General features: G+C 36.6%; 1 protein-coding gene across 4 annotated transcripts in view; it reads right to left on the bottom strand.

Annotated features, from left to right (window-relative positions):
- Positions 1–15,083, bottom strand: part of Picot (putative inorganic phosphate cotransporter protein picot) — a 221,731-nt gene that overhangs the window by 15,999 nt on the left and 190,649 nt on the right. For all 4 annotated transcript variants that reach the window (XM_085944302.1, XM_085944303.1, XM_085944305.1 and 1 more), the window contains exon 2: positions 9,633–9,814. In XM_085944302.1, the coding sequence (XP_085800428.1) occupies positions 9,633–9,814 (182 nt within the window). The remainder of the gene's footprint in view (positions 1–9,632; positions 9,815–15,083) is intronic.

The raw sequence follows: 15,083 nt of genomic DNA on the forward strand, positions 1-15,083 counted from the left end.
TATGTGGAAAATGTAGAGATAAACTTAAACATGTGTTCAAGAATATCGTTGGTGTTTTGTAAAAAAAAAGGGCGCATTAACCAAAATGCTACTTTACAGGAGGACGATTTTTAACTTTTGACATTTATTTGTTTTTTACCTGTAGATGATTATAAATATCTAACAAGTTTATAATAAAGCTTAGAAAGAATACTGTCATTATAATAGGTATTATTATATAATATTATAAAAGGCCTATGTCACATTAATTGCTTTTTATTTCGTAATTTTAATTAATTTAATTTTAGTCGATTATCGTTTTTAAGTACATTCGCTTTCGATTCGCCCTTTTTACAAAACACCGACGATATGTTATATTAATAATAATATGCAATTAAAGTTTGTCACGTAAATGTAATGTGCATTCAATGTTGAGGGCAGTCGGCACGCTTTATTATAGTCCTGACCGCCATAAAGTACCCTGCTTCTAAACCTTGGCCAATGACAATGCCTTTTACATTTATATTTATTTATCTGTTCTGTGCAATGCATATTATGTAATAAAACTCCTCTAGGGTGCAGGGCCCGCAGGAGGTAGTTCATCATATTATATGCGTAAACGTAAACCTTCCCTCACCATGCAGCGGTGCTACTAAAGCGATCTACGTGCTTTAAGTCTCACGTGGCGTGGATGTGAAACTTAGCGATGGATCGATTAAAGTGACGCGGCCTTGTTATTACCATATGCTCCAATGCTGGGGCGCAACAGGGTAAAGTAAGTAAACATCAGCAGCCTCTTTTGCGGCTTGATAAACTTAGAAGTACAATTGAAGCTAACTAATTATTAAATGACGCCACAATAGCTGAGAGGCAACATGTCGGGCCTATAATCTTGTGGGTACCGGGTTCGAATCCAGAGTCTGGCAAAAAATCACATGTTATTTTTAATGTGTGTTTGGATGAAGAGTATGGACCTAATAGGTTGAGTAAGACTTAAGAGGCTCGTAAAAACAAAAAATCGGTAGGTAATACAGCCTCCACACCATGGAGGTCCATATTATGATCTTCTTAAAATAGAACATAGTAAACAAAACAAAGAAACATGCATGGTTTTACCATATTATTATGGCTAAAGGGGCCGTAGCCCAGGAACTGAAAAATAAAGAAATTACAGCGAATTAAAAACACCAATACCATTTGGTCAAATTAAGTATTTTTCGAAATAAAATGAAAAAGCGTGTTATTAAAAAATATGTATATCATATTTTATTGTATTTAGGCATGTTTTAAAATATTTTTGGGCCCCCGATATATTGTATTAACCAATTAACCTAAAGGCCCTGCAGAGATACTACAATAATTCCAAATTTTTATAAAACACGACAGAACATTTATTATGAGAAAAATCGGAAGTACGTATGTACGGAAAAACGTGAGTATGAATATGGCGACACATTCATTTCTCGTTTTTGGCGCCAGCTCATTAAGAAAGTTCAAAGTTTGGCTAGCGGGGCGGTCACATCCCACGATTTCAAAATAATTACGAAATACATCCAGCCCTTGAAATTAAGTCGGAACTTGCAATCATTCATCACCCGGTGCACTGCTGCCATCATATTTATTATTTGGCACTGCCAAATGTATTGGCAGATTTACAAGATTCGTATCACGATCAAAAGAAGAAGTCATTCATCATATTTCAGTATTTCGCGCAATGTTCCTACAATTAGTTACTAGATTTTAGAGTAAACAAAGTTTTGGCGAAGTCTTAGCCGTGTCGCACATCTAAACTAGTATCGAGTTCAACACGTCAACTATGTCGACGTGTTGCGTTATGATTTTTTTGGTATTCAGAAAACACAATATAGAACTTAATGTACCTCCCCGCACATAGCTAGAATGCGTCATTTTAGTTGAAAGAAAGTGCAGAAGCTGATTTTTCATCCGTCCTCGTTTGTGCGCACGGAAGACAGCCCGGAGAACACAAAAATAATGGGAACTGGCTTTCCCTACCGGGTGTGGTGTAACATGCTACCAGTGGCGAAGAACGGAGGTAGGCTGTTATGATTCGATATAAATATTTCACACTAAAATTTGTCAGTCATACTTATTTGTTTTTGTTGAATTAAGCATACGTATTACTGATGGTGTTGGCTAGGTTTTTAAAATTCATTAAGCCCTGTCGATTCCAAGCCATAATTGATAAAACATATTGTTCTATCCAGGGAACTCAGAAATAATGGGAACTGAAATACATAACGGGTAAGGCGATAGCAGGTAACCGACTCGAGTAAGGAAGAATCCGTGTTAAACTTACACACGTATGAAGAATACGTTTTACGTCGAATACTGAAAACTGCTCTCTGTTTATGCATCTACGCTCATTTAATATTGGTGTATTACACACACTATTGCACGTGCATAATGCGTGCTTCGTTTTGGTAGGACACTCACACATTCAAAAGCCTGCATCAACATGCGGCGTATTGAATATAGCCTATCGGTATTCTATTTATTATCTGTTCTGTGGTTCTATCTATAAAACATCTAAAATTATGTATGGTTCAATGTCATAATTTTAGATATTTTATAGATAAACGAATATGTAGTAGCGAGAAATTAATTGCGGTGGAGGGTTTTTGTTCCAGAATGGACCGTGGTGCCGTGGAGAACTTGATATACTTGATGTAGGTACTATCTAAAAAAAACAACAACCAAAGTTAACACAATAATATGTATAACAAACTTATGATTTGTGATATTGCGCGGCTAACGGCAATGTTATTGCGATCAATTTATTATTAATCTATTGTTTACTGTTGGAGGTCGTCATCAAATTTGAATAAAAAAAATGGCGCTTGACAATGAAATTCAAAGACAATGCAGTACCTATGCAGTTAGTCTGTCACCGTCCTAATCAACTAATCCGCCACGGTCCGCTAATTCAGATAATCAGACAATCTAACCGAGTGAGATAATAAATGGCGCGCTAATCCTGTCGCTCTGATATCATACTATCCACTACATCCGAAAATATTTTGTTTACCATATCCGGTTCCAGAATGGATGAACTATATGTGAAGCGCCTAGTTTCAAAAGCCCCTAAAACGGTTTTTGCAAACTTTTGAGTTCGATATTATGTGGTTAGATCATATCAATGAGTTAGATGGATATTTTTGTGACCTATATGATGGCCAAAGATTGAACTTAAAAAAAAGCCAAAATTCGTCAATACGCATGATCAAAAATAAGGGTAAATTTCAAAACCCGCTAAAATGGTTGGGTGTGCTTTTCAAATACCGTTAAAATGGAAAGCCAAACTACTCAGAATGTAACGAATTAAAAAAAAATACGATTTTTATGTGATTTTTTCTCAAAACTACCTAAAATCGTTTTAGGGGCTTTTGAAACTAGGCGCTTCATGTGTTGAAAGAATAGCTAATCTAGGTGTCCGACCTTCAATAATGTTGTTATAAAGTTCCGATGTCATTGAGCGATCGTTCGATTAGTTTAATGAAAACGCACCTTAAAGTAAAACACTAACAAATTATTATATAACATAATTATTGTACTCGAGAGCCCAGTATGCAGCAGTGGCGTGTGTGGAGGTGGGCTGTTATGATTCGACATAAATAGACCAAACTAAGCTTTGTCAGTCATAATTATTTGTTTTCATTGAACTAAAAATACAAATTGCAGGTGGTGCTGGTTAGTTTTTAAAATTCAATTAAACCCTGCCTTACCAAACCATAATAGTTTGGGTATGCCATGGGCGATACGACAAAAATAGTGCACACTTTTTCAGTCATACGTTTTTGTTTTCGTTTCGTAATAACGTTTACGCAGTGTTTAACTGAATTTTAAAAACTAACCAACATTATCTGCAATTTGTAGTAATGAAAACAAATACTTGACAGCCTACCTCCACCCTCCGCCACTAGTATACAGTGGTGTAATGCTAAATAAAATAATACCGGGGCACAGTTTTAAACATCCTAATTCCTACCTCCTTCGCATCCACCAGTTTTTCTAAAACCTTTTTCTTTTTGGAATTAAGATTACATTACAAATAGTTAAAAACCTTCTATAGCTGCAGATATCCAATGATTTATCAAAATATTCGCATATAACAGGTATTTAATTATCTATAGTTATTTTATAAGTGACTTAAAATGTTCAAATCATAATAAATTATTGTCTAAAATAGATGCAAATTAATCAATATTGGCGGGCCGAATCGTGTCATAATTATTTGGCAACACCGAACACGGGTTCTGTCAATAAAATTAATGCTTTTAATAGCAATTTACGTCGAACTGAGAATTTCCTGAACATTACACAATTTGGCAACGCTATAACTAGGTACCTAATTTACGTAATCTATTTTTGAATCGCGATGATTCACAATCATTTCTAAGTATTTAAATTATACACCGAACCGAGGGCGGTAATTTTGGTGCCCATTTTTATCCTTTGTAAGGAAAAATGCATTAGTAAAAATTACCACAGTATGAAGAATTTAGTATGTACAATATATCCATAAAAGGTATCAGTGAAATTCAAACTTATGTCTATCAATATTCTATTATTATATTCAACGGATGTGGTGAACTTTTCTGGTGTATGGTCATAGATAAACTGACAAAACCACACAGTATTATCAATCATCAGAGATGGAAACACTGACTTACTATTGGACACACGATTCAAATTTTTCACAATTTCAGTGAAATAGATTAATACTGTTAAAAAAAATGGCAAAATAACAATATTTTCGAAAGGGGGCATCCAAAGCCGGGCTTCCCCGCGTACATAAAATCACCACTGATGTACGTCTCGAAAACAACTGTCTTCATAGAAGCTTTGATATATGCATACAAAGTTTACTACCGACAGAATAGAAGAAAAACTAACCCACACCACCTGTAAATTGTAGAGTTAATTCATTGAAAACAAAGACGTATGACTGACAAAGTTAATTGTGGACTATTTATGTCGGATTTTAACGTCCTACCTCCACCCTTCGCCACTGAGTCACATACATTGCAAATTCGGAGGTCAACCATCGTCGGCACCATCTTTGCTATAATATGATAACCGGAACAGTTCAATCACGGAGGTTCTTCAGCCACGAAATATGACGTCGCCCTTTGCTACGTTTACCATTGATCTTTCCTTGGATAGCAAGTCAGAGGATGCTGTACCTTTGTCCTCTCATAATGTGGACGATGTAGTTTAGTTCCAATTAACAAAATAATGAGATTTTCCAGGTAACAGAATGCCCCGATATAGCTATTAATGCCAATGGATAAAACATTGAGCAAATATTATTGATTGGAAAAATCAACAACATGTACTAAACATACTAACTAATTACGTACTAAACAGTGCAACTCGTAATTTCATGATGACAACATCGGTAAAAAAGACAATGATAAAAATATGCATGATTAATGTTAATAACTCTAATTATATTAAAATACCGATGTCAATCTTCATTCAAGCTACCAGAGCATTTATTTACCTGAGTAATAGTTAATTGTCATCAACTCATCACTCATCAGACTGCGTAGTGGGCGTTCGGCAGAGATGGCTAATCTTTTCATGTTCGAAAGCCGTATTAAAAAAAACTTCAGTTGGATGCACTTCAAGATGTGCGTTACTTTGTAAAAATCTAACTTTGCAGGTACTAAATGTGATATACCTAATTGGGTATGGTGTTGAGTTAAGGAACCCTGAGGGCAAGGGAGCAGAATGCAATTGATGCCTTTGGAATGTGGTGTTGGCGCCGAATGCTTCATGTTTCATTACGAACGAGTCAATCAAAGGAACGCATTCTGCAGTTTTTGGACATATTGTTCGGACCGGATAACCTGGAGAGACATTGAAGTTAATTGGCCTCACCAAAACCACAACCGCCCCGCACAACACCCGATCTTAATCGGGCGTATCACGAGACCCTACGTTTGGTAGTGAAATATCATGGAAATGACTCAGGAGCAGTTACCCAAGACTAAGGTCACCATGCACTCAAATGTGCTTTGACTGAATTTACATGACGTTGAGTTGAGGTACCCATGGGAGAGATGATCACGTAGAGGCAATATTAAACCCGGAGAGACAGGTGGTTTTTGGTAACCTCCAGAGAAGGCGAAGTAAATGAAGAGACTAAGTGAATGGGATTACATGGGCAGGCTTCACTCTGCCTTGCGAGAGGCAGAAAACCGTGAGGGATAGAGTCTTGAAAAAATAAACCTTCTACATACTGAAACGAGAAAAATTAAAATAAATATTTTAGAGCTAAAATAAATCCTTGCTCATTTCAGTTCTGACCTCGTATGCCATTCGTTCATGGGAGTCCCATGTCCATCCCATCGTTTTAATCGATTTTTTTTTAAATATCAATTTAAAGGGGGGTTTTAGGACGTTCCTTGAGCATTCATTATAAAAAATATGAATAATTATTGATTCTCGATTTTGCTGTGATACCTATTATTGGCCGCTTTTCAAAGAGGGTTCTTCACCCCTTATTTTCAACCAATTACAAAAAAAAAAACCGAGACACTTGGCGAACAGACGATTGGTAAATGCCGGTAGGTAACGTAATATAAAGAATTGGTAATTTAACTGATTAGATTAATTGAAATCAATTCGCAGAATATGCAAATGGGCATTTTCCACAGTGACTGGACTAGTCGAGACTGAAGGCGGCAATAATTTAAAAGCACGTGGAACTGCATGTGTTGAAACTCTACTGTTTATTATTCGCCCAGACAATGTGAATTCATACACGACAGTGGAGTAATCCTATCATTGCTAATTGATGGTCAGCAACATTATTATTTATACGAGCATACATCATTAGATTTTTTTTAAATATAAGTTAATGAAGAGTATGTCTATGATGTGTTTTCGGGGTATGTATCTTCAATAAAGAAAGTTACATTTTTAAATCTTGTGAATTATTTGTTGACTATACAAAAAATAGTTTATTACCTACCTATTACGAGTTGTAAATATATTTATATTAATTCAGCAGTTCGTAATTTCCAAAACACTAGACGTTATCACAGATAGCAAAAATCCACTGGTTTGATGTTCAATACAGGGATGGGTTTCACGTGGGGATATAATGCGGGGGGCAGAAAAGCGGCGCACAGAAAATTAGGAGTGTTGCCGACATGTGAATGCGAAAATGGGTTGTTATCTGAACTATAACCCACTAATTATTACACTAAATAACACTAATTGTGACTTAGTAGGAACCGTCGTTATGGTGTGATTTTACTTATACAATCATCGCAACCTAATTGAATGTAGGTATCTTCAAATGGGAGTGATTTTACGTGATGATCGCATGCGATCAGCACTTAAATAGAGCCATAGACAAGGTTAAATTATTCACCATGGTATCAAATACATGACGATGCGTAGGTAGGAGGATAATGAAAAAGAAGAACAATATATTTTAGACGAAATATCAACATTACGGTGTATTGTTATTAGATTTCTTAGAACATCGGAAAATTGTCACTCTATTATTTAAATTGCCTTACAAAATCGCTTAGTTCCGATCGACGCGAAAATACAAAACGATAAAGAAAAATCATTTTTCATTTCGGTGGCTGCGGCCTGTGACAAAGTAGCCTTTCGTAACTTACTTTATTTATTTCACCCTATCACGCTCCAGCATTGGAACACTCTAACCCAGTGAAACCAGCAGCGCATAGATCGCTTGTGTAGCATCGCTGCAGGGCGAGGTAAGTTAGGTAGCTTAATCTTTGGTAACTTCAGGAACATATGTTCAAGCCACGTGAACTCAAACATATTGGCATAAATTAAACTTCCCAAGAACGTCGATCCGGTGTTGCATATGAAGACCAGCAAATCTACCTAGCGACAGTCGCTCGTTATCTTCAAAACGTATATATATTTGGATGCGGCGATCGGCGAGCCGGTATAGGAATGACCAATTCGTAGGTGTTTTTGTATGCGTCCTGGCGTCTTCGACTCGCAGCCCGAGAAGCATGCAACTTGTCGATTGCAATAGTAGATGTATTTTTCAAACTAAAAAGTCGCATTTGGCAACATGTGTTTTCTGAATAACGATGTCGTCACATCGACGTATTCGACACATTGAAGGCGGACGAGTTTTGATGTGAGAACCGTACTAAGTGCCATTAAATTTGGTCTTCACAGAAAAAAAAACATTGGACTTCACGCGAAACTAAAATATTTAGTTAAGTATCCACATTTCACGTAAATGCATATATAAAAGAATCATATTTTGTTTAAGTATTCATAAGACGTTTGATATTAGACACAAATTTGTACTGCACTATGAGCGCCTTATCTCTCAGAAACCTTCTTCTTCTTCTAGATTAAATTGTATAACAGCAAAACAAAGTATTTCATTCAATATTATAGTATATTGATATCTATAATATTTGTTATATAACATGATACCAGTCAAGTTAAACTAATCAACTCAATTTCTTTTCATTAATATGATTATTTTGTTTTATCATCAATACGTTATTATTGACGTGTGTATCTGTTATCTACGTAAACAAGGTCGACCGGACTTGCCCCTTTCATCCGTTGCCACTGCATTACCATAGCAACGATTTGCTTACAAAAGAAAACAAAAAGTACACAGTGACGGCACGCGAAATATGTGTAATTATTATCATTGGAGTTCCTGACAATCGTATTCTACAATCTAAATCAAAATATTTCTAATGCTTTGAATAAGTGATCACGCGTGACACATTACTTTGAGCAACGTTTGCTCTTAGCTAATCAGATTCCTTTTGGCATTCTTAGAGCGACGTTTGCATTCTTACACCTTCACTACACTTCATCATAACACATATCTCTTGATAATGGCCTCTACAACGAGCCCGAAACGTCTAGGAAAGAAGTAAGAAGTACACGCGGTGGAAACCTAAGAATCTATTACGATAAAAACAACCGTGAAAGTCTCAAACGTTGTAAAAGGTGAAATCTCGAGAAATAAATTATCAAAAATTTCGAGAATCCTTTCTTGAGAATTAATCATCTCTATTACTTACTACTAGGCAAAAATAATAAAAGGAAGTTGCAACGGAAAAATAAAAATGCCGACGGAACCGGAAGTTTAAAAAAAATCTGCAAAAAAAGCTAAAAAGGCTCTCGAACTTGAACTGGAACGGAATTTCTTTTCGAAAAATCACAGTGGTACCTGTAACCCATATAAATGCTCATCAATTAATGCTACTCGTAGAATGCATGTCGCAAGAGCCTTTCGGACCACATGAAGGTGAGACACACTTGATTAGTTCATTCTACTGTGTCATGAATAACCTAAACTCCTGTCTGCCAAAGTATTGATGGATGGCATAGGCGGTATGAGGCGCAGGCCGTAGGGAATCGTTTCGGAATAAGATAGAGAAGCAATCATATTTTGTTTATGTTGGTCAGCATTCCTCTCATTTCTATATAAATTATATCAAATTAATCAATTTTATTTGATGTTCCAAACTAATACTACCATAGTGCACGGACACAGTCGTTTCTACACAGACAATGCAAGGCTTTCGTGCGACTGCTATAAAAAAGACCCCAATGGTGCGACGATGTGCAGAATTGGTGGTACTACAGTGGTGGCCAACCTGTGTGGTGTTAACATCGTAGCCGCAGTTATCGCTGACGGGTTCCTCCGGGTTGGTGGGGTTGAGGGCCGTGTGGTTGACCATGGCCACGATCGCCACGGACATGTTCGTCCTCATGATGTAAGCGTTGGCCATGCCCAGGAACAGCATGAAGGTGACAAAGTGGCGGGCGCCGAGCCATCCTGTGAAGAAAAGAAAATAAATGATATAAGTAAACACATATTATAATAATCAAATCTTTCAAATATCAATATTATTGGAATCATGTTCTGTATCTGGTCAATCAAATTCTTGGTGGAAGGATTATCAGTATGTATAACTTAATTTGTATTATTTAGTACCTACACCTTCAAGACGCTATTACATAATATAACGTAATGCTATATCAGTACTTCAAAGCGATAACGTATCATATGTGCGTTTCTGGAAATTTGTACGTATGCAGTTCGCCGAATCACAGCTCAAAGTGAGCTATCGTATCGAAAACATATTACCGTATAACATTCAGATCGTGTTGTTCGTGGAGCATTTCACTTTGAAGTAAGTTGTATGTATGTTACAAAACCGTCAACAAAATAGTAATTTTAATTACTAGGTAGTGCACTTCGTAGGGTCTTCATCTGAATGCCGCTAAGACCAAATCCATGTGCAGTGCTGCATGCATTGACGCCGACACTCCTCTGCGGGTTTCTGGTCTGCCCGTCGAGCTGGTTTCCAGATTCAAATACTTGGGTGCCACGGTTGCCGATGATGGTGGTATTTCTAGTGAGCTTGGAATCCGCATGGGTGTGGCGGGCTCTGCGTTCAACCAACTTGGAGCCGCATGGAGGTCAAGGCTGTATTCTGTGAGGACCAAATGTCGTTTGTTTAACGCGTGCGTGCTACCTGTGCTCCTGTATGGCTGTGAGACATGGCATCTTACTAAGCTTCAAGAGTCTCGGCTTTTGAGCTTTGAGAATCGATGTCTCCGCCGAATCATAGGGGTACATTGGTACGACCGCGTTACAAACACCCGAGTTCGTGAGCAGACACAACAGCCTTCGGTGATTGAAGTTGTCACGAAGAGACGATTTACGTGGCTGGGACATGTATTCCGGATGCCGCCAAAGAGTGCGGCACTTCGTACCCTTGTGGCACAGCCTCAAGGGTTCCGTCGCCGTGGCCGGCCCTCCCTCACCCTGCAGCGATGCTACAAAAGCGACCTACGTGCTGCAGGCCTGACATGGCGGGAGGTCCAGGAGTTGGCGATGGACCGAGGGAAGTGGCGCCAACTTGTGCTTGCCTTATGCCCCAATGTTGGGACGTGACAGGGTGAAAGAAGAAGAAAGAAGAAGTGCACTTTAATGGTATCAAGTTAGTGTTATTCAACCGAAACGTGTGCAAATAAGCGAAGAAACCGCCGACGCATTATCAAAAATCTGCACTGCACATTTTGTGGTGTCGGCAAAAAATATTCCCACAATCCTTGCACTATGCGGTCTCGCGGCAGAAAAAAAATACATGCGCAAATAATGAAAACAAATATGAAAAATCAACAGCATTAAATACACAATATTATTTAAACGTCAGCTTGTCATATGCACGTTGCATCTTTGAGATTGCATGCTCGCTACAACGAATGTTCCGCAACAGTTAATTATAATTGCATTTGGAATACGCTGGACGCTAAAAGAAACTAGCATATTGTGTGAAGCCGCTTTACATATGATTTTTAATGATATTATTAAAATAACACACTGCCGTGCCAATGAAGACGGGAAATGAGTTTAAAAACTACATAATTTATTGTAATCGTACGACATGTAGATAATATGGGTTATGTTTAAATGGCAGGAAAACTAGCCAAATCCATCAGGCCGATTCACGAAAGGCAGAAAAACATTCAAAACCAAACTCTTGACCGATGTGGCAATTAATACGAATATTAAAAATAGATATAATCTGAGATACGAAATTTATTTGAAAACTATCGAGCCTGCAACACGAAAATAAAATTAGGTAAGTATGGAATAATTGGAATTTCAAAACAAATATTGGTTAGTAATAATATTTAATTAATTGTATTTAAAATTTTAATTTATTTACCAATAAGTAGTACCTAATACAACTAAGGTATATGATAAAAAAGTCAAAATACCTAAAAATTACCACGTCGGCTAAAAGGCAATATAATATGAAGATGAAAATTACATTTCATTTAAATACTGTTTTGTAAATCGGCACGATGTTTTCGGTATATTTTCCATCGTATAAGTTATCGGAAATGCACTATACACAGAACAGTTAAATAAAATGGAAATGCGAAAGCCAGTCGCCATGGACCAAACTATTAAAAATAACATAATATTCATTAACATGTGTTCAAGTTTATCCAATATTTTTACAGCTCACCCAGAAGGCAACCCACTTCCCTTACTTTATGCTCAAGTCAGTCGGTCATTCATTTAACATACACATTAACATTTATCAATAAGTCTACCGATGGAAACTAAAAAGACGTACCGCAGGCGAAATAAATCGTCAGACTATCGTGTATCGTTGCAGTTAGGGATCCCGAGCTATTTTCGATACCTATGGATCCCGGGATTGATAAACATAATCCCGGGATTTTGGGATTGATTTTTTATCAATTTGTATGGAAAATAAAATAAAATCGAAAATATAACAGAAAAAATACTTTTAATAAAAAATAACTACATTAGAAATAAACTGAGTTTGAATGAAGTTTGATTTATACCCATGTGTAGGTAGCCGATTCATTTTATTTTTTCACATAAATTATTAAAAATGAGAATGATTGGAAAAAAACAATGCTTCGCACTTTTAACAAAGTAATTCCACTATGATATCATACGTTTTACGGCAATTTCATATTTGGCTGACTAATTAGATTTATGAAGCGGAAAGGCCATAAGTACGGCATGATTATTTGCTTTATTATTTTAAATCTCGCTAATCCATTCATTATGTCTTTACTCAGAAACAAATCAGAAACAGCGATCTCATATTAAATTCACATTATTATTTATATTACAATATTATTTTCTCAATTAAACTTGTGTATTTCCAAGATTGAACGTATACAATATTAACAATAATTGTCTTAAATAGAATGAATTATACTAGATTTATTTTTCATCGATTTTATCAATGTTATTTGTAAATATAAAAATTTTATATAAACAATGGAAAAAAATGCCAATCCCGGTATCCCGGGATTGTCAAATTGTAATCCCGAAATCCCGGGATCAGAATTTTGGCTCGGGATTGGATTCCCTAGTTGCAGTTCCTTTGTAGTAGTGTTTTGATTAGCGGGCGCGCAGCTCGATCGCGATGGCATTACCAGCGCATGTAGGGCCGTCAAAAATTTGTCAATACTTCTTCATACAGTCTTCCGATACAATACCGTTATTGATACGTTTTCCATAGTTGGAATATTTAAATGCTTATTGAACATGATAATGCATTCAAATATTTGCAATATCTTAGCCAGAATTTTCAGTGAAATAGAAAGTAAGTATTTCGTTTTTAATATGTTTTGTTTGTTGTTAGCCGATAAATATAATAATAACGTAAATAATAAATACCAATCAATAAATATCTACACTGTTATCAGGTATTAATTAATAATTTGACAGTAGTTGTTTTGAGTCGATGTGTTAATGTTAAAAAATCAAAACCTCCGCATTGTGATCACTGTGATCAGTAAGTACACTAACTTCTAACATGAACCATTTAATATGTACCGTGGAATGTGGTGAAATTAGACCAATTCTTTTTGCGACTAATTTACATACTGTCATATAACAATAACTCGGCGATAATGGGAAGTCGCTGTAGTCGCATAAAGAAGACTTATCAGTGACGTTTAAATAATGTATCAACTCTCCTTTTAGATGCGACCCTTTTTCTTCTTTGCAATAAACTAAAAGTTTACTAATAATATTTCTAACATCACGTAAAATTAAATGATAAATTTAGGGGAATTCCTAATTTGAAAAGTGCGATTAGCTGCACTCTGGGATTGTTAGTTTACATTTTTAACACGTGGACAAGAAGTTCTTGTTTGACAACACTTAGGTACGTAAATTTGGTAAGTAATATCATATCATGATTATTGTTTTTCAAGCGAATGTTGCATTTCTTTATAATATTATTATCAAGTTTCGATTATGTTTTCTTTCGATATGACGGCCCTAGGCGCATGTTCTAATTCGGTTCTGGATGGAAATGCAGGTATGTTGATTGAAAACAGGATCGGCGCATCACGTGATCGCCGCATGGTATGACGGGAGCGACGCATGACACCGACAACCGCGGACGGACCGAATGCCTAATTAATGAGACACCACCGCCGTTTACCACCTCATGCACTGTGGATCGAATAACAGGCATGTCATCGATTGAAAAATGAAAACAATGAAGTAGGTATTAGAAGAGACATATCGAAGCAATTACACCTACATAATTCATTGGTAATAATGACTCATTGCCATTATTTCACCACAATTTCTAAGGAAACAATTCAAGGAAACCGGGTGCCGGATGGGGAAAACGGACTCGTGTAGAAGGCTTTTACTCGACGGCAAAATCATTCAGGGGTACCGACGAAGAAGAATGATACTAACAAATAATAAGTGAATACTTGACACATCAGCTGATCAAAACGCGTTTATCATAATATTACGCTTATAGTATTGAGGCGAGCACGCGGTGCCCTTAAAATAAAAGTTACGTGGTGAAGAATGAAATCGACGACCACTACAATGACTAGCACCATGGCTTCATGTATACTATTGTCTTACGTCGATGAATCATGAAAGAAACTGCGTCTATCATAGTACACAGACGAAATGGAGGTATATACTATCGTCTCAGGTAAACGAATCACAAAAATGCTTCTCATATAAAATACACCGGCTTTATCGAAACAGATACCGACGAATCTATATTGGTATTCAAATCGATGCGTTCTTTAGCTATGAATACTGTTATATTGCTTTGCTTGTGATATTATTGTTGAACGCATCGATAAGAATATGTACAGGTGGCACTGCCACCACTGGTAATTTTTAGTTTACAATAACATCTAGTTATGTGAAATGCCTATTGTCACATTGTTGCGTATATGGGTAAAGGCAGTAAGGGTGACATATTGACAACGTCGGATTGCGGAGATAAACTTATAGTCAACCCTGCTCGTATCTCTATGAGTAGGCTCGATAATGATCCGGCCTTTTTAGGGTTCTGGAGGAGATTTCCCTATGACGCTTTTATTCATTGTGTCACTATGTACTTAATATATTATTATGCATTGTATTTTTTATTATAACTTCACCATTAATGTCGACAAACAAGGTAAAATCGACACCACCGATAGGCATATTTTTCTGTCAATTAATAATCTTTACAAATAACCATGTTCAAATAGACCTGCAATGGTCGGATTAA

This window comes from Rhyacophila brunnea, unplaced genomic scaffold (assembly GCF_057557595.1).
Source record: "Rhyacophila brunnea isolate RB1 unplaced genomic scaffold, BYU_Rbru_1.0 scaffold_17, whole genome shotgun sequence".
Taxonomy (NCBI): Eukaryota; Metazoa; Arthropoda; class Insecta; order Trichoptera; family Rhyacophilidae; genus Rhyacophila; species Rhyacophila brunnea.